Here is a 20,176-nt window from a genome sequence, read left to right as displayed (position 1 = left end):
TTGGTATAATCTCCATTCCACTGCCTGAGCATGCTCAGTTGCAGAGGTCTGAGAAGAAAACGAGCAAACGGAATGATGTCCATTGCCGCTACCATCAATCCAATTGCCTCCATGCACTGAGCCACTGACGGCCGAGGATTGGACTGAAGGGTTCGGCATGTATTCAGAATCTTTAACTTTCTGACTTCCGTCAAAAAGATCTTCATGGACAGAGAATCGATTAGAGTTCCCAAGAAAGGAACCCTTGTCTGTGGAATTAGTGAACTCTTTTCTAGGTTCACCTTCCACCCGTGAGTCCTTAGGAATGACAGAACAATGTCGGTATGAGACTTCGTCAGCTGATAAGACGCCTGGATCAGAATATCGTCCAGATAATGTGCCACTGCAATGCCCCGTGGCCTGAGAACCGCCAGCAGAGACCCCAGAACCTTTGTGAAGATTCTGGGCACCGTGGCCAGACCGAAAGGAAGAGCCACGAACTGAAAATATTTGTCCAGAAAGGCAAAACGGAGGAACTTGTGATGATCTTTGTGGATAGGAACATGTAGATATGCATCCTTTAGATCCACGGTAGTCATAAATTGACCCTCCTGGATCAATGGAAGAATGGTACGGATAGTTTCCATCTTGGAGGATGGAACTCTGAGGAACTTGTTTAGACTTTTGAGGTCTAGAATAGGTCGGAACGTTCCCTCTTTTTTGGGAACTACACAAAAGGTTTGAATAAAACCCCTGACCCTGTTCCTGTACTGGAACGGGACGTATTACTCCCATGGAAGCAAGGTCTCCTGCACAATGTAAGAACGCCTCTCTTTTTATCTGGTTTGCAGATAATCTTGAAAGAAGAAACCGTCCCCTGGGGGAAGAGTTTCTGAACTCCAACTGATACCCCTGAGACACAATTTCCAGTGTCCAAGGATCCTGAACATCTCTTATCCATGCCTGGACGAAGAGAGAGAGTCTGCCCCCCACCAGATCTGGTGGGGGGCAGGAATACGGCTACACCCTATAGCAAAATAGCACACTTTGGTACCATTTTAAAAATAATAAACTCTTGATTGAAGAATCTAAACTAACACCTCACTTTACCTCTTCCTATCACTAACACAGGCAAAGAGAATGACTGGAGTGGGAGGGAAGGGAGGAGCTATATATACAGGTCTGCTGTGGTGCTCTTTGCCTCCTCCTGCTGACCAGGAGGCGATATCCCACAAGTAAGGATGAAATCTGTGGACTTATCGTATCTTGTAAAAGAAAAGAGGGGGGAGAGATAGAGCAAAAGAGGGGGGATAGAGAGAGCAAGAGAGAGGGAGAGAAACTGCAAAAGAGAGGGATAGAGACAGCAAAAGAGAGGGGGAGAGAGAGAGGGCAAAAAAGAGGGGGAAGAGCGCAAAAGAGATGGGGAGAGAGACCGCAAAAGAGAGGGAGGAAAAGAGAGGTTGGAGAGAGAGACCAAAATAGAGAGGGGGGAGAGAGAGAGCAGAAGAGAGGACGGAGAGAGCAAAAGAGATGGGGAGAGAGCAAAAGAGAGGGGGATAGAGAGAGAGCAAGGGGTGGAACTGCTGTACTGCAAAAAATAGCCTGTATACACAGGCTTTAGGACTAGTATATGTATGTATATATATACAGTATATATATATATATATATATATATATATATATATACATATATAAACACATAAATACACATACATAAATGCACATACAGTATCTCACAAAAGTGAGTACACCCCTCACATTTTTGTAAATATTTTATTATATCTTTTCATGTGACAATACTGAAGAAATGACACTTTGCTACAATGTAAAGTAGTGAGTGTACAACCTGTATAACAGTGTACATTTGCTGTCCCCTCAAAATAACTCAACACACAGCCATTAATGTCTAAACCGTTGGCAACAAAAGTGAGTACACCCCTAAGTGGAAATGTCCAAATTGGGCACAAAGTGTCAATATTTTGTGTGGCCACCATTATTTTCCAGCACTGCCTTAACCCTCTTGGGCATGGAGTTCACCAGAGCTTCACAGGTTGCCACTGCAGTCCTCTTCCACTCCTCCATGACGAAATCACGGACCTGGTAGATGTTAGAGACCTTGCGCTTCCCCACCTTCCGTTTGAGGATGCCCTACAGATGTTCAATAGGGTTTAGGTCTGGAGACATGCTTGGCCAGTCAATCACCTTTACCCTCAGCTTCTTTAGCACAGCAGTGGTCATCTTGGAGGTGTGTTTGGGGTCATTATGTTGGAATACTGCCCTGCAGCCCAGTCTCTGAAGGGAGGGGATCATGCTATGCTGTATGATCTTTCCCATCGTGCTGCAGCTCAGTTTCAAGGGTCTTGGCAATCTTCTTATAGCCTAGGCCATCTTTATGTAGAGCAACAATTCTTTTTTTAAGATCCTCAGAGTTCTTTGCCATGAGGTGCCATGTTAAACTTCCAGTGACCAATATGGAAGTGGTAGTCTTATAGCCACAAAAGGCTATTTCCATATTAATGCCCATGGTTTTGGAATAGGATGTCCAACAAGCTCATGTAGGTAATGACTAGGTGTTTACACAACAAGCTCATATAAGTGTAATGGTCAGGTGTCCACACAACAAGCTCATATACTGTAGGTGTGATGTCAGGTGTCCGTCCACATACTTTTGGCTATATAGTGTTTATGTGTGTGTATATATATATATATATATATATATATAGAGAGAGAGAGAGAGAGAGAGAGAGAGAGAGAGAGAGAGAGAGAGAGGTTGATTGGAGTAGCCGTGTTAGTCCAGAGTATTGCATTGAGCAATGATACTTTTTTATTGGACTAACTATACATTTATAAGTAATCTGTAAATTCCATCAAGTTGGTCAGTATTGCTTCAGACTTGAAAAAGGAAGACATTCTTCTGAAAGCTTGTCATCTTATAAATGTATAGTTAGTCCAATAAAAAAGTATCATTGCTCAATGCAATACTCTTGTTATTTTGATATATATATATATATATATATATATATATACACAAAACACGGAAGGGGACTGCACTCTCAGACCGGACCGGGTACACATCCCATGACCCTGCAACATGCCCAGCTCTGGATGCTCACTGGCACTCACAGGAAGCTGTGCTGTCCCCAGAGTCACAGGCAGTTAACCCCAGACAGGTCTGAGTGCAAGAACCATAGGGAAAATTACAAAACAAATTAATACAACACACAGAGAAAGTCCAGCACTCACTTACAAGCTCTCAGCTAAGATTAAAAGCAAAAATAGAAAGGTTAGGTACCGCATTTGGCCAAATGGGACAAGCCCAGGTACCACATCAAGGTCCTTTCCAAAAACTTGGGACCCTAAAACAGCCACACAATGCAAGCTCTCAATCCTAACAAACTGGGAACAAGTGAAGGGTGCACAGGCTTATGTAATCACCCCAGACATATACAAAATACGGAAGGGGACTGCACTCTCAGACCGGACCGGGTACACACAGGGCCGGATTGGGCAGCCGGGATACCGGGAAAAATCCCGGTGGGCTGCAGCTCAGCTGGGCTGGCTCAGCTGCTGCAGTAGAGGAGGGCAGCAATTAATTATAAGTAAAACATTTTTATTAACAAATTTTTTGATGCAATATTTTGCGATTGATTGCGCCGGGCCGCTAGTTGCTCTGTTGCACACTAAGTTAGTAGTATAGGCTAAGGCACGCTAGACTGTGTCTAGTTCTAAGTCAGTACACAGTTCACTTCTAATCTATCTAATAACCAATAACCAGCTGCAACGCAAGCACAACCTACCGCAAACCAGAGTCTCAGCTCAGTCTGTCACTGGATGAAAAAAAACAAAAAGAGGAGAAGCCGCGCTACATTACCATACAGCGTGTCTTCCTGGAGTACGTTAGAAACAGAGAAATTAAACTCCGGCTGTAAGTGTTGTTGGAGTGAAATGCTGAGACGGTGATCTCATGGGAGTGCTGCTGTACAACAACGACGATGGGTTCCAAATCCACCGGTAGGTTCACAAGAAGCTGTAACAGAAGAGGGAAGACAGCGCACCTTCGACTCAAGGTAAACAGTTTTATTGTTACAAATAGCACACACTAGTAATGCAACTTACTAGAGCAATATTTAAAACAAGCCTTCAGTATAAATGAAGTTAAAATCCAGCGTGGCAAAGTCCGCAGTGATAGGAAGGAGCAGATTGAAAATGCCCGGCTGTTCTTCTCAACGTGTGGTGAAACAGCATACGTCACTGGACGTCCTTCCAACTCCAGCTACAGATCCACAGGATGACCAAAAGAGCTCAACGCGTTTCGCCGGTGACAACCCGGCTTTCTCAAGAGTACTAGGTCATCGTGACTCATGCTTTTAAATACTAGGAGTCTAGTTGTAATTGGTAAGTAAAAATCCAATTAAAGAGACAATCGCACCTGAATATATATGTGTGTATGCAACATTTCATTACAGACAAAAAAGATTTTTTTCCGCACATAAACAATTAATATTAGCAATTCATATTGGCAAATGTTAGCAGCAAATTGATATCATATAAACTAATAGTTAAAGGATTACTTTCTGTTATCATTTTTAAGCTAAACAACTAACATATTAAAGTTAATAAACATTAATTAAAACCTACTGACCTATATTTTCTCCAAAACAAAGTTTCATAACGTTCTAAAAGTTATATCTTTTATTCGGCGATGATGTCACGTTCTCCTGCCCACTATTTTCAGCACTGCATGTTCAAAATACTTAAACCAATAACTTTGTGTTTAAAGCGCCATTTTGAAACCTAGGTATTGTAAACGGATTGGTACAGAGCAAAGGATACCCACGGAGTGGGTTTGGAAAGCAATTAAATTTGCAGACAAGATTTCTGATATACGGTAGAGATATGTTAATGAAATGCTATTGATAAAAAGCATATTTGGGGTAGTTAGTTAGTAACAGGCATAGAAAATATTTACTTACAGTGGCCCTTTAAAGAAAACCATACAGTAAGCAGTACCTAAAGAATATATGAACCAAAACATAATTGGCAATATGTGATATATATTTCATCATTAAGAGTATACTAAAAAATGTTAAAAGAGGCACAGTCCACTTCATATAATACAAGCAAATTTAAAAAAAATATATAAAAATATATAAAATGTTAAAAATATTATGCATTCATAAAAAACCTATTTGTTAAACACATAATTAAACTTCATAAAACATCAAACGTGAGATACCATTAAATATTCTGAAACATCAGTTAAAAGACCATTGTCAACAGATTGTAAACAAACTATAAAAAGGCTTGTACATCTAAATCATTGTTTAGTCCAAAAGGGGCTAGGCTTTTTAACCTGTAAATCCATTCAGTTTCTTTTCTCCTCAAAGCCAGTAATCTATTATTAGTTCCTGGGGGAACCCAATCTATAACTTGTATCTTTAGGTCTTTGCTACTACTCCCATGAACTGTTGTGAAATGATGAGGTTGATGCCAGGGAAATGCGATTGCGGGGGTGGGCCGGGCCGGCCCGGCTTGAACGTCACTTACTTGCCTTCCTAATCGTCACTCATCGTCTCACACACGTGACATAAACAGACAGTCAGGACTGGAGGGAGCGTCAGCGAGCCTAGTACTTGGAGGCCAGTCCTCTTGGGGTCACGTCACGTCACGTGTGGGAGGGATGGACGATCACGGCCAGCAACGCAGAGGCAGAGAAGTTAACACCCCCAGCTGAGCTAGTCACCGTGCAACTGCATACATACATTTAACAGTAAGTGAGTGTTCCAATTTTTTTTTTTAATAAAAGTTAAAAAAAAAACTTAAGAAAAGGTTAGGTATGTGTATCAATTCATTGTTAATTAAAAATAGTGACTCAGTTTAGGGGAAAGCGTCAAAGCGGCAGCAGTGTCTCCGGCCTGTGTGTGTCTACCCTCACCCAGCAATATATATGTGGTAAGACTAGAGACGGCTGGGCTCTACATTGATTGACTTTAAAGATGTGGGGTGTGTGGCACTAGCAGAACTGGGTCATACATTGCCGCTCGTGGTTAGTTACATGGCCAAAGAGTTTCCTTAAAGGGGACGGGGCTTGAGGGGCGGGGCTTGAGGTGGCGGGGCTGGGCCGGTCTATATAAATTTCCAGGGCCGGTCTTATTTCCCAGTCCGGCCCTGGGTACACATCCCATAACCCTGCAACATGCCCAGCCCTGGGTGCTCACTGGCACTCACAGGAAGCTGTGCTGTCCCCAGAGTCACAGGCAGTTAACCCCAGACAGGTCTGGGTGCAAGGCCCATAGGGAAAATTACAAAACAAATTAATACAACACACAGAGAAAGTCCAGCACTCACTTACAAGCTCTCAGCTAAGACTAAAAGCAAAAATGGAAAGGTTAGTTACCGCATTTGGCCAAATGGGACAAGCCCAGGTACCACGTCAAGGTCCTTTCCAAAAACCTGGGACCCTAAAACAGCCACACAATGCAAGCTCTCAATCCAAACAAACTGGGAACAAGGGAAGTGTGAAAAGGCTTATGTAATCACCCCAGACATATAGAAAACATGGAAGGGGACTGCACTCTCATACCGGTCCGGGTACACATCCCATGACCCTGCAACATGCCCAGCCCTGGGTGCTCACTGGCACTCACAGGAAGCTGTGCTGTCCCCAGAATCACAGGCAGTTAATCCCAGACAGGTCTGGGTGCAAGAACCATAGGGAAAATTACAAAACAAATTAATACAACACACAGAGAAAGTCCAGCACTCAAATACAAGCTCTCAACTAAGATTAAAAGCAAAAATGGAAAGGTTAGTTACCGTATTTGGCCAAGTATACTTCATGAATGAGAGTGTCCTTTATTACTTTCAATAGTAAAACCTAGCATTTGTAAGGACTTTAAAGACCAAGGACGTGCCTGACACGTCCTCTGGGGTTTGAAGCGCAGCCGCTTCCAGGGTATCACTGCAATAGCCTTTTTAAACCACCGATGCAGAGAGGGCCACTCTGTGGCCCTTCCTGCATCGGCCATTGATAGTGCCGATCGTTGGTGGGTGGGAGCAGCAGAAGGGAGGCGGTGGATGGCCCATCAAGTGCTGGTTCCGGTTCCTGTGCACACTGATGTGTGCGTGTTCACTTGCGACCGCGGCGGGGTGGACAGTGGGGGCGTGCACGTGCCACATTTACACATGACATTCATGAATGCACATGAAGGAGGGAGAGGGAGGGAGAGGAAGGGGGGATATTAAATATTGGCCAAGGGATCTGGAGGGGAGGGGGGAGAGTATTGAGGGGGGGCAGCTATACTACAGAAAATACTTTTTGCTAGATTACAAGTTTTGTCGGTAAGGCTGTGTGGTACTAACAAGCAGTTTATGCTCACCGCTCACCTACAGACAACGCTGGTATTGCAGGTTTTTTTAAACCCGGCGTTAGCCGCAGAAAAGTGAGCGGAGAGCAAAATTTTGCTCCACATCTCACCTCAATACTAGCGCTGCTTATGGTAGTGGTGAGCTGGCTAAACGTGCTCGTACACGATTTCCCCATAGGAATCAATGGGGCAGAGCCGGCTGAAAAAAAAACTAACACCTGCAAAAAAGCAGCGTTCAGCTCTTAACGCAGCCCCATTGTTTCCTATGGGGAAATACATTTTATGTCTACACCTAACACCCTAACATGAACCCCTAGTCTAAACACCCCTAATCTTACACTTATTAACCCCTAATCTGCCGCCCCAACGTCGCCGTTACTATAATAAATATATTAACCCCTAAACCGCCGTACTCCCGCATCGCAAACACTAGTTACATTTTATTAACCCCTAATCTGCCGTACCTAACATCGCCGCCACCTACCTACATTTATTAACCCCTAATCTGCCGCCCACAACGTCGCTGCCACTATATTAAATGTATTAACCCCTAAACCTAAGTCTAACCCTAACCCTAACCCCCCCTAACTTAAATATAATTTAAATAAATCTAAATAAAATTAATACAATTAACTAAATAATTCCTATTTAAAACTAAATACTTACCTATAAAATAAACCATAAGCTAGCTACAATATAACAAATAGTTACATTGTAGCTAGCTTAGGGTTTATTTTTATTTTACAGGCAACTTTGTATTTATTTTAACTAGGTACAATAGTTATTAAACTCCCAGGGTTGGGTCTGTGGGTGGTGGGTTTTAATGTTGGGGGGGGGGGTATTGTATTTTTCTTTACAGGTAAAAGAGCTGATTACTTTGGGGCAATGCCCCGCAAAAGGCCCTTTTAAGGGCTATTTGTAATTTAGTATAGGGTAGGGATTTTTATTATTTTGGGAGGCTTTTTTATTTTATTAGGGGATTAGATTAGGTGTAATTAGTTTAAAAAAGTTGTAATTATTTTATTATTTTCTGTAATTTAGTGGGGGGGTTTGTACTTTAGTTTATTTTATTTAATTGTAATTAATTTAATTTAATGTAGGGAATTAATTTAATTATAGTGTAGTGTTAGGTGTAATTGTAACTTAGGTTAGGTTTTATTTTACAGGTACTTTTGTATTTATTTTAGCTAGGTAGCTATTAAATAGTTAATAACTATTTAATAACTATTGTACCTAGTTAAAATAAATACAAAGTTGCCTGTAAAATAAAAATAAACCCTAAGCTAGCCACAATGTAACTATTAGTTATATTGTAGCTAGCTTATGGTTTATTTTATAGGTAAGTATTTAGTTTTAAATAGGAATTATTTAGTTAATTGTAGTAATTTTCTTTAGATTTATTTAAATTATATTTAAGTTAGGGGGGTTAGGGTTAGGGTTAGACTTAGGTTTAGGGGTTAATACATTTAAAATAGTGGTGGCGACGTTGTGGGCGGCAGATTAGGGGTTAATAAATGTAGGTAGGTGGCGGCGATGTTAGGTACGGCAGATTAGGGGTTAATAAAATGTAACTAGTGTTTGCGATGCGGGAGTACGGCGGTTTAGGGGTTAATATATTTATTATAGTGGCAGCGATGTCCGGTTCGGCAGATTAGGGGTTAAAAATATTAATTTAGTGTTTGCGATGTGGGGGGGGCCTCGGTTTAGGGGTTAATAGGTAGTTTATGGGTGTTAGTGTACTTTTTAGCACTTTAGTTACTTTTAAATACAGTACCAGTCTTGACAGGAGAGGCTGTACCGCTCACTTTTAGGAAGACTTGTAATACCGGCGTTATGCAAGTCCCATTGAAAATATGGGATACGCAATTGACGTAAGTGGATTTGCGGTATTTTAAAGTCAAGGAAAAAAATTGAGCAGTACACCTGTACCTGCAAGACTCGTAATACCAGCGTTAGGAGAAAAGCAGCGTTGGGACCTCTCAACGCTGCTTTTTAAGGCTAACGAAAAACTCGTAATCTAGGTGTTTATTTTTAATATAAAATTTAAAAAAACACACTTTTTTGGGCAAACTGGGTACTAGCAGACAGCTTCCAGTACCCAAGATGGCGGCAAGTAGGTAGAGGGGGGAGGGTTAGAAAGCTGTATGGGGGATCAGGGAGGTTGGGGGCTAAGGGGGGATCCAACACTGCATAATCTATTAAAAAAAATGCTTTTTATTTTAGTACGGGCAGACTTTCTGCCAGTACTTAAGATGGCGGGGACAATTGTGGTGTTGGGGAGGGAAGAGATCTATTTGGAAGGGATCAGGGGGTGGGATGTGTCAGGTGGGAGGTTGATCTCTACACTAAAGCTAAAATTAACCCTACAAGCTCCTTACAAGCTACCAAATTAACCCCGTCACTGCTGGGCATAATACAAGTGTGGTGCGCAGCGGCATTTAGCGGCCTTGTAATTACCAAAAAGCAACGCCAAAGCCATATATGTCTGCTATTTCTAAACAAAGGGGTTCCCAGAGAAGTATTTACAACTATTTGTGCCATGATTGCACTAACTGTTAGTAAATCCTTTCAGTGAGAAAACTAAAATTGTGAAAAAGTTAGCGATTTTTTTTATTTGATCGCATTTGGCGGTGAAATGGTGGCATGAAATATACCAAAATGGACCTAGATCAATACTTTGGGTTGTCTACTACACTACACTAAAGCTAAAATTAACCCTACAAACTCCCTACAAGCTCCCTAATTAACCCCTTCACTGCTGGGCATAATACACGTGTGGTGCGCAGCTGCATTTAGCAGCCTTCTAATTACCAAAAAGCAATGCCAAAGCCATATAAATCTGCTATTTCTGAACAAAGGGGATCCCAAAGAAGCATTTACAACCATTTGTGCCATAAATGCACAAGCGGTTTGTAAATAATGTCAGTGAGAAACCTAAAGTTTGTGAAAATGTTTGTGAAAAAAATGAACAATTTATTTTATTTGATCTCATTTTGCGGTGAAATGGTGGCATGAAATATACCAAAATGGGCCTGGATCAATACTTTGGGTTGTCTACTAAAAAAAAATATATACATGTCGAGATATGCAGAGATTCCTGACAGATATCAATGTCCCAATGTAACTATCGCTAATTTTGAAAAAAAAATGGTTTGGAAATAGTAAAGTGCTACTTGTACTTATTGCCCTATAACTTGCAAAAAAAGCAAAGAACATGTAAACATTGGGTATTTCTAAACTCAGGACAAAATTTAGAAACTATTTAGCATGGGTGTTTTTGGTGGTTGTAGATGTGTAACAGATTTTAGGGGTCAAAGTTAGAAAAAGTGGGGTTTTTTTCCATTCTATTTTATAAATATTTTTATAGTAAATATATGATGAAAATAATGGTATCTTTAGAAAGTCCATTTAATGGCGAGAAAAACGGTATATAATATGTGTGGGTACAGTAAATGAATAAGAGGAAAATTAGAGCTAAACACAAACACCGCAGAAATGTAAAAATAGCCCTGGTCCCAGACGGTCAACTAATGGAAAAGTGCTCTGGTCGCAAAGGGGTTAAAGGGAAGTATCACTAATCACCTTTAATTATTCTTACCCATATATGTGTTATCTATATAAAACTCATTCATAGCTACTTGTCATTGACATACAGCTGCCATCAATTGGCAGAGATGTAAGTGAAATGCTTTTTGGAGAGTTGAAAACAGATGTCCACCTCTCTTAAAACTAACCGCAAAACTAACCACAAATTCACACCTCCCTACTCAACCAGATTTAGTGAATCCTTCCCAGTAAGCTGCAGAACAATAAGAAACAGGCAAAAATAAACAGAAATGAGAGAAATCAACCAAAACAGGAATTAGAGGGGAGTTTGAAACTTTGACAACAGCTTCAGAGAAGAAGAAATATAAAAAATATATAGAAATACAAAAAAGAATTATAATACAGTAAAATGCTTTCAGAGAAGGGAGTCAGACAACAGTAAAAACAGACTCTGAAAGTAATAATAAAATGTAGAAACACAGAAGTCTGAAAGTAATTAGAAGTGAAAAAAAATAAGAGAGTTGGGATACATGAAAAAGAGGGATAAAAAAAGGAATCAGAATATTTGGGCAGAATCTAATTATACCATTAGGAGAAACAAATCAGAGGGAACTGAGAGTCTGAAAGTATGGGAAAGAAAGTCATAAAACTTGTATTAAAGAGTCAGAAAGAAGGGAGTTGCCATTAAAACAGATAAGTTCGGAAACAGAAGTTATGAAGCCGCTGTTCCATAACTTGTCCGCCTGCTCTGAGGCCGCGGACAGAAATCAACCCGATCGAATATGATCGGGTTGATTGACACCCCCTGCTAGCGGCCGCAAATCTGCAGGGGGCGGCATTGCACCAGCAGTTCACAAGAATACGCCGGTCCGCACTCGTTTGATAAATCGAGCCCTAAGTGTCAGGAGCTCCTTAAACGAGAGAAGAGTCAGAGAGCATTGTGAGAAGAGTCAGTAGTGAAAATGGACTCAGAAATAAAAATACATTTGGAAAATGTGGAAACACAGAAGTCTAAACGTAATTAGTACATAAAATGGAACAGAGAAGGAACACATGAGAGAAGGGAAACCAAAGAAGATGGTCGAGAAGGGAATACAATTTAAAAAAAAAGATAAAAAAGGAAACAATCAGAATATAGGAAAAAAGGGAATTAGACAACAAGGGGAAGTAAGTCAGAGAGCAGTAAGAACTAAGGGGCCTATCTATCAAGCTCTGAATGGAGCTTGATGCCCCGTGTTTCTGGCGAGCCTGCAATGAGAGATAGTTGTGAGAAAGCAGTCTGAGAAGAGAGAAAGAAATAAGAAAATGCAATAGCAGTGAGAGAAAAGTCAGAAAGAAATTTCAGGAGTGTCAGAAACAAGAGAAAAGTTATATAGCAATACAAAAGTCAGACACCATAGAGAGGAGTCAGCAGTGAGACAAAAGTCAGATAGTAATGAAACAAAAGTCAGATATACCTGATAAAAAGACAGACAGCAATGAGAGGAGTCAGATCGTAGACAGATAAGTCCCAGTACACAGTGCAAAATGGAATAACGTTTTGTGTAACATTTTTAAAGTGGATACATATTTATCTATCACTTTCACTGAAAGTATTATTCCATGAGTCCATCCCCCTATTACTTCCACTGGAACTACTGAGGTGACATAAATAGGGCAAAATGTATCCAGGGTATATAGTAATCCAGTGAGTCACAAAGCAAAGCAAGAGGGAAAAGAAACAGCAACAGGAAAAACAGCATGGAATGAGGAGCCAGGATAAAGTGAATCCCTGTGACTGGTGGTATCTCCACTGCCTGCTTTTTCTCACTCATCCCATGATGCAGGCTAATTCTTCATAAAAAAAAACAGAATCATACAGTCAGCTAATGCATTTATGGAACTGTAAAATGGTGCTTTCAATATAACATATAGGGGTAGATTTAACAAGCAGCGGATGCCGGAAACATAAGTTAAGAAGCAGCGGTCATAAGACTCCTTAGCTTGTTCGCCCTGCTAGCAACTGATTGGCCGCGAATGTGCAGGGGCAGCATTGCAAAAGCATTTCACAAGAAATGCTTGTGCAATGTTAAATTTAGCGAGGTCAGGTGGACATGATTTGCTACAGCGAATCATTTCCGCTCGCCGTTAGTTAAATTGACCCCATAGTCCTTGATCATAGGAGGCAGGGAGTCACAGAGCATTCACTTAGCATAGTCAGGGCCGGTACTACAGTAAAGGCAGACTAGGCAACTACTTTAAGGCGACCCTGCAGGGGGGTGCAAAGTTAGGCATGACATACATTTTTTTTTAATGTGTATATATATATTTCCTACCTTACTTAGGCTTCATAATAAAAGTCATATTTGGTGGCATTTTGGCTAGTATTAGAGGGAAGACAGGGAGCGTGCATGTCAGCTAGAATAGCTGGAAGGATCTGGTTGAAATGTCTCACTGCACATGCTCATGCACTCTCTTCAAAATTTTAGCAGCCTTCATAAAAGTTGGTGAAGCCGGTGACATCAGTGGGAGTCACCTCCACATGCAGCCTTTGTATTACTGGGACTGATGGGCACTTGTAGGAGCACTGACAATCCTCCAATGTTTTTTATATGTCAAGACATCTTCTCCTGCACAATGTCTACAGTGGCAGTTCTATGTGGGTGCTGGGAGGTGCTAGGCACCTCCAAACTCCTGTTGAGCTGCAAAGGGCTCCATATATTACGTGTGCAAACTTTTTCACCACCTTTGTTTGCCGTCAATTAGCAATCACCAAATATTAAGTTTCAGAACCGTCACTGGATGTCTGGTGTATACAGGAGAGAGGGAGAGAAAAACAGAGATCAGTACAGTCAGTGAACATAAGAAGCAAGGAGTAAAATAGCAGATAGTGAGCATAAGAAGCAATAAGTAAAAGAGCAGTCAGTAAGCATGGGAGGAAAAGAGTAACAGTACAGTCAGTGAGCATGAAGCAGATAATCAGAGACCAATCACAGAGCAATGAAAGGTGGGATTTAATAATCAGTTTATAAGTATAGAAGTCAGAAAGTTGCAGAGCTGTCATTCAGTAAAGGAGGCAGGGAGTTGCAGAACAGTCTGCTACGGTAGAGCATGGGGGGAATTGCACAGCAGTTTGTAAGCATGAGAGGCAGGGAATTGGAGATCAGTCAATGAGCAGGGGAAACAGAGTTGCAGAGCAATACATGAGCATACAGAGCAGTTAGTGAGCATAGAATGCAGGAAGTCACAGATCAGTCAGTGAGGTAGGAGGCAGGGAGTCACAGAGCAGTCAGGGAAGTAGGAGGCAGGGAGTAACAGCAGTCAGTGAGGTAGGAGCGGGGAATCACAGAGCTGTCAGTGAGGTAGGAGGCAGGGAGTCACAGAGCTGTCAGTGAGATAGGAGGCAGGGAGTCACAGAGCAGTCAGTGAGGTAGGAGCGGGGAGTCACAGAGCTGTCAGTGAGGTAGGAGCGGGGAGTCACAGAGCTGTCAGTGAGGTAGGAGGCAGGGAGTCCCAGAGCAGTCAGTGAGATAGGAAGCAGGGAGTCACAGAGCAGTCAGGGAAGTATGAGGCAGGGAGTAACAGAGCAGTCAGTGAGGTAGGAGCGGGGAGTCACAGAGCTGTCAGTGAGGTAGGAGGCAGGGAGTCACAGAGCTGTCAGTGAAATAGGAGGCAGGGAGTCACAGAGCAGTCAGTGAGGTAGGAGGCAGGGAGTCACAGAGCTGTCAGTGAGGTAGGAGCGGGGAGTCACAGAGCTGTCAGTGAGGTAGGAGGCAGGGAGTCACAGAGCTGTCAGTGAGGTAGTAGGCAGGGAGTCACAGAGCAGTCAGCAGTAAGTGAGGTAGGAGGCAGGGAGTCACAGAGCTGTCAGTGAGGTAGGAGGCAGGGAGTCACAGAGCAGTCAGTGAGCTAGGAGGCAGGGAGTCACAGAGCTGTCAGTGAGGTAGGAGCGGGGAGTCACAGAGCTGTCAGTGAGGTAGGAGGCAGGGAGTCACAGAGCTGTCAGTGAGGTAGTAGGCAGGGAGTCACAGAGCAGTCAGCAGTCAGTGAGGTAGGAGGCAGAGAGTCACAGAGCAGTCAGTGAGGTAGGAGGCAGGGAGTCAGAGCAGTCAGTGAGTTAGGAGCCAGGGAGTCACAGAGCTGTCAGTGAGGTAGGAGGCAGGGAGTCACAGAACAGTCAGTGAGGTAGGAGGCAGGAAGTCACAGAGCAGTCAGTGAGGTAGGAGGCAGGGAGTCACAGAGCTGTCAGTGAGATAGGAGGCAGGGAGTCACAGAGCAGTCAGTGAGGTAGGAGCAGGGAGTCACAGAGCTGTCAGTGAGGTAGGAGTGAGGAGTCACAGAGCTGTCATTGAGGTAGGAGGCCGGGAGTCACAGAGCAGTCAGCAGTCAGTGAGGTAGGAGGCAGGGAGTCACAGAGCGGTCAGTGAGGTAGGAGGCAGGGAGTCACAGAGCTGTCAGTGAGATAGGAGGCAGGGAGTCACAGAGCTGTCAGTGAGGTTTTAGGCAGGAAGTCACAGAACAGTCAGTGAGGTAGGAGGCAGGGAGTCACAGAGCAGTCAGTGAGGTAGGAGGCAGGGAGACACAGAGCAGTCAGTGAGGTAGGAGGCAGGGAGTCCCAGAGCAGTCAGTGAGGTAGAAGGCAGGAAGTCCCAGAGCAGTCAGTGAGGTTGGAGGCAGGAAGTCACAGAACAGTCAGTGAGGTAGGAGGCAGGGAGTCACAGAGCAGTCAGTGAGGTAGGAGGCAGGGAGACCCAGAGCAGTCAGTGAGGTAGGAGGCAGGGAGTCACAGAGCAGTCAGCAGTCAGTGAGGTAGGAGGCAGGGAGTCACAGAGCGGTCAGTGAGGTAGGAGGCAGGGAGTCACAGAGCTGTCAGTGAGATAGGAGGCAGGGAGTCACAGAGCTGTCAGTGAGGTTGGTGGCAGGAAGTCACAGAACAGTCAGTGAGGTAGGAGGCAGGGAGTCACAGAGCAGTCAGTGAGGTAGGAGGCAGGGAGACACAGAGCAGTGAGTGAGGTAGGAGGCAGGGAGTCACAGAGCAGTCAGTGAGGTAGGAGGCAGGGAGACACAGAGCAGTCAGTGAGGTAGGAGGCAGGGAGTCCCAGAGCAGTCAGTGAGGTAGAAGGCAGGAAGTCCCAGAGCAGTCAGTGAGGTAGGATGCAGGGAGTCCCAGAGCAGTCAGTGAGGTAGGAGGCAGGGAGTCCCAGAGCAGTCAGTGACGTAGGATGCAGGGAGTCCCAGAGCAGTCAGTGAGGTAGGAGGCAGGGAGTCACAGAGCAGTCAGTGAGGTAGGAGGCAGGGAGACCCAGAGCAGTCAGTGAGGTAGAAGGCAGGGAGTCCCAGAGCAGTCAGTGAGGTAGGATGCAGGGAGTCCCAGAGCAGTCAGTGAGGTAGGATGCAGGGAGTCCCAGAGCAGTCAGTGAGGTAGGAGGCAGAGAGTCCCAGAGCAGTCAGTGAGGTAGGAGACAGGGAGTCACAGAGCTGTCAGTGAGGTAGGAGGCAGGGAGTCCCAGAGCAGTCAGTGAGGTAGGAGGCAGGGAGTCCCAGAGCAGTCAGTGAGGTAGGAGGCAGGGAGTCCCAGAGCAGTCAGTGAGGTAGGAGGCAGGGAGTCCCAGAGCAGTCAGTGAGGTAGGAGGCAGGGAGTCACAGAGCAGTCAGTGAGGTAGGAGGCAGGGAGTCACAGAGCAGTCAGTGAGGTAGGAGGCAGGGAGACACAGAGCTGTCAGTGAGGTAGGAGGCAGGGAGTTACAGAGCTTTCAGTGACACCCCTTGCTAGAGGCCAATTGGCCGCAAATCTGCAGGGGGCGGCATTGCACCAGCAGTTCACAAGAACTGTCAGCATTTATCGATGTGCAGCAGACATGATACATTACATCGTATCATGTCCGTCCGCACTATAATAAATTGACCCCATAGAGGTCTTCTGGGAGGGAGAGTCATGTAAAAGTACAGAACACACAGCAAGTACTACTAAAGCAACATAATAACAGAACAGAAATGAAATGTGGAGTTGCATAGCAGAAGTCACAGGCACAGATCTGGTGATATGGGAATCAGTGCAGGAGAAATAGTACCTTGCAGCCTATTATAAAGGTATAATTCAGTGCTTCTTTTTACATAACAGGGGGCACAGGTACTGATAGTGCAGGAGGCACTGGCAGTCACAGTGTAGAGGTGGCAGATACCGGATATATCACAAAGTAGTCAGGCAGCTGCTGAGCATGAGATGTGGGGAGTCATAAAGCAGTGGTTACAATGGGAGTCCCTTGGAGTTGAGAAATGGACAATAAACAGCAGAACAAGTAAATTGAATCACTGAGCTGGAGCTATAAAGTTAAAGGGACAGTCTACAATAGAATTGTTATTGTTTTAAAAGATAGATAATCCCTTTATTACCCATTCCCCAGTTTTGCACAACCAACACAGTTATATTAATATACTTTTTACCTCTGTGATTACCTTGTATCTAAGCCTCTTCTGACAGCCCCCTGATCACATGACTGAGAATATTTATTATCTATTGACTTGCATTTAGTACTGTGTTGTGCTAATTTTTAAATAACTCTTCAGGCGTGAACACAATGTTAACTATATGGCCCACATGAACTATCAGTATCCTGCTGTGAAAATCAAATACAAAAACATGTGATAAGAGGCTGTCAATAGAGCCTTTGAAAAAGGCAGAAATGTAGAGGTTTAAATGTTATAAAGTATATTAATATAACAATGTTGGTTGTGCCAAGCTGGGGAATGTGTATTAAAGGCATTATCTATCTTTTTAAACAATAACACTTGTAGTGTAGACTGTCCCCTTAAAGGGACATGAAACCCAAAAATGTTCTTTTGTGATTCATACAGAGCGTACCATTATTTACTTTTATTATCAAATTTGCTACATTCCCATGTTATTCTTTGTTGAAAATATACCTAGGTAGGCCTCTGGAGCACTACATGACAGGAAATAGTGCTGCCACCTAGTGCTCTTGCAAATGGATAATATTCTTGCAAAACTGCTGCCATAAAGTTCTCCAGAGATGGTCCGGCTCCTAAGCTTACGTCCCTGCTTTTCAACAAAAGATACCAAGAGAATGAAGAAATCTTGATAATAAAAGTAAATTAGAAAGCTGTTTAAAATCGCATGCTCTGTCTGAATCATGAAATAAAAAATCTGGGTTTCATATCTCTTTAAATAGGATACTGAGAATTTATCAAAACCAGTCAAAGAGCAAGAACACAAGAATCAAATAGCACAAGACGTAGAAGTCACATAGTAGAACACACATGGGGCAAACATACAAATATCTACATTCAGAAACACTGCACTCTATGGGGTCAATTTATCAAGCTCCGTACGGCTTGATGCCTGAAGGTTCGCCGGAAACAGAAGTTATGAAGCAGCGGTATGAAGACCGCTGCTTCATAACCTGTCCGCCTGCTCTAAAACGGCGGACAGAAATCAGCCCTATCAAATACGATCGGGTTGATTGACACCCCCTGCTCGTGGCTGAATGGCCGCTAATCTGCAGGGGGTGGCATTGCACCAGCAGTTCACAAGAACTGCTGGTGCAATGATAAATAACGACAGCGTATGCTGTCGGCATTTATCGATGTGCAGCAGACATGATACGCTACATCGTATCATGTCCGCGCGCACATTAATAAATTGATCCCTATGTATTGATGAACAAAATTACATTAACTTGTATTTTACGTATGATTATTTGTTTTCCACAACTATTACTCCTCTTAATTGTAAGCTCTTTGGGACAGGAACTCCTGTGCTCTCTGTCTATTCTAACAATGTTAAAATGCATGTAGCTCTTGAATTTGTATGGTAACTCTTGTGAAATACAGGGTACATGGAACATGTTCTACAAATACAGACACATAAATCAGGGCTTAACAAATCTTGGGAGATAGAAAGCCAAGGGTCATAATTCTTTAACTTCTGGTTTCTAACTTGTTGGAGTATTCCATACCTCTCTATATATAAATTCCTCTTCATGATCCTAAAACATATATGGTTGGTTCTTCAATATTCTGGCTGGCTCCTAAGTTTCAAATAAAGTTGTCAATTCTTGACATATAGGCATAAAAATGTGCTTGTATGCATATGACCCTAAATTGAGTCACTAAGGAAAGTGAGACAACATTGTGAAACAAAATTTTTAGAGTCAAAAAGAAAAGGGCAAACGTCCCAGCTAGCACAAAGAAAATCATAGGCTATTATTTACACAGGGGCATACATTGCCCAGTAAGGCCACTGGAAGATACTCACTGCGTGGACGTGGTGCCTGGGTGGCATTGGGAGAGGTAACAGCAATACAGACATCCTCCCTTGGGTACTGATCACATCGAAGCATATCTGGCCAGGGGAAGCCAAAGTACTGCATGACAGGCTCACAAGCATCTCTGACTGACTCACATAACCACCGGCATGGGTATATGGGTCGGTCCAGGCACACTGGAGCAAACAAAGAGCAAAGGAAAACCTGGGTGCCTGGGTGACAGTTCTTGCTCAGCAGGGGGACCCAGCTGCTGGCTTGGTACTTAACCTCTACCATAGTTTCATGGTCCAAAAGATTGGGCAACACCATCTTGTTGTATCCTACACCATGACACAGAGCCAAGTCCTGGGGTATTTCCACGCACTGTGCTGGCCTGGAGTAAAAACGTCCACTTTGGTATTGTCGACCCATTTCTGGTTGAAAACTTACATAGTCATACTCACTGGGCTGGGGAGCTCGGGAGAGAAGGCTGGGAGTAGCCCACAGAATTAACAGGGGCCATATGCAATTCCTGTTTGCCATTGTGTCCTACACTTTCTTTGTCCTTAGGGAGATCCAATAACTGAGAGCAAAGAATGACCCCCTTAAGAAAATCCTTAAAGCATAATAAACAGATGCAGAATATAATGATCCCTTTTAGTGTGCTGCTGGTGTATAGAGATGCCAGAAAGGTAGATCAGTATGCAGTTGGGTACAGCAAGGAATGCAGCTGCTTGCTCTGTGTACAGACAGAGTATGAACCTGCACAGCAAGGAATTGAGCAAGTCACATCCAGGAGAGAAGCAGATAACCAATAGAAAAAGTTCAGGTCCTCCTTCTCTCCCCTGTCGCACTCCCCTTCTCCTCTAACATTCCTTCTCTTACCTCTCCCTCTTCTCCTTGTCGCTCCCATTCACACTTTTCTTATATTCTCCCTCTCTTCCTTACTAACTTTTTTTTCTTCACCTTTCCTGCTCCCCCCCTGACATTCTCTTCTTAAAATGGTTTAAAATAAAGTGTTCTAATATGATACAGCGCTTG

The 20,176-nt window shown here is 43.3% G+C and overlaps 1 protein-coding gene across 1 annotated transcript in view; it reads right to left on the bottom strand.

Moving 5' to 3' along the window:
* The window catches only part of SFRP1 (secreted frizzled related protein 1), a 109,784-nt gene extending 89,908 nt beyond the window's left edge, over positions 1-19,876 (bottom strand). The window contains exon 1 of the mRNA XM_053718128.1: positions 19,147-19,876. Within this exon, the coding sequence (XP_053574103.1) occupies positions 19,147-19,678 (532 nt within the window). The 5' untranslated portion in view covers positions 19,679-19,876. The remainder of the gene's footprint in view (positions 1-19,146) is intronic.
* Positions 19,877-20,176: the final 300 nt, after the last annotated feature.

The sequence above is a fragment of the Bombina bombina genome, chromosome 6 (genome assembly GCF_027579735.1).
Source record: "Bombina bombina isolate aBomBom1 chromosome 6, aBomBom1.pri, whole genome shotgun sequence".
NCBI lineage: Eukaryota > Metazoa > Chordata > Amphibia > Anura > Bombinatoridae > Bombina > Bombina bombina.
Note: the sequence above shows the minus strand (reverse complement) of the source record. Positions and strands in the feature narration are given on the sequence as shown.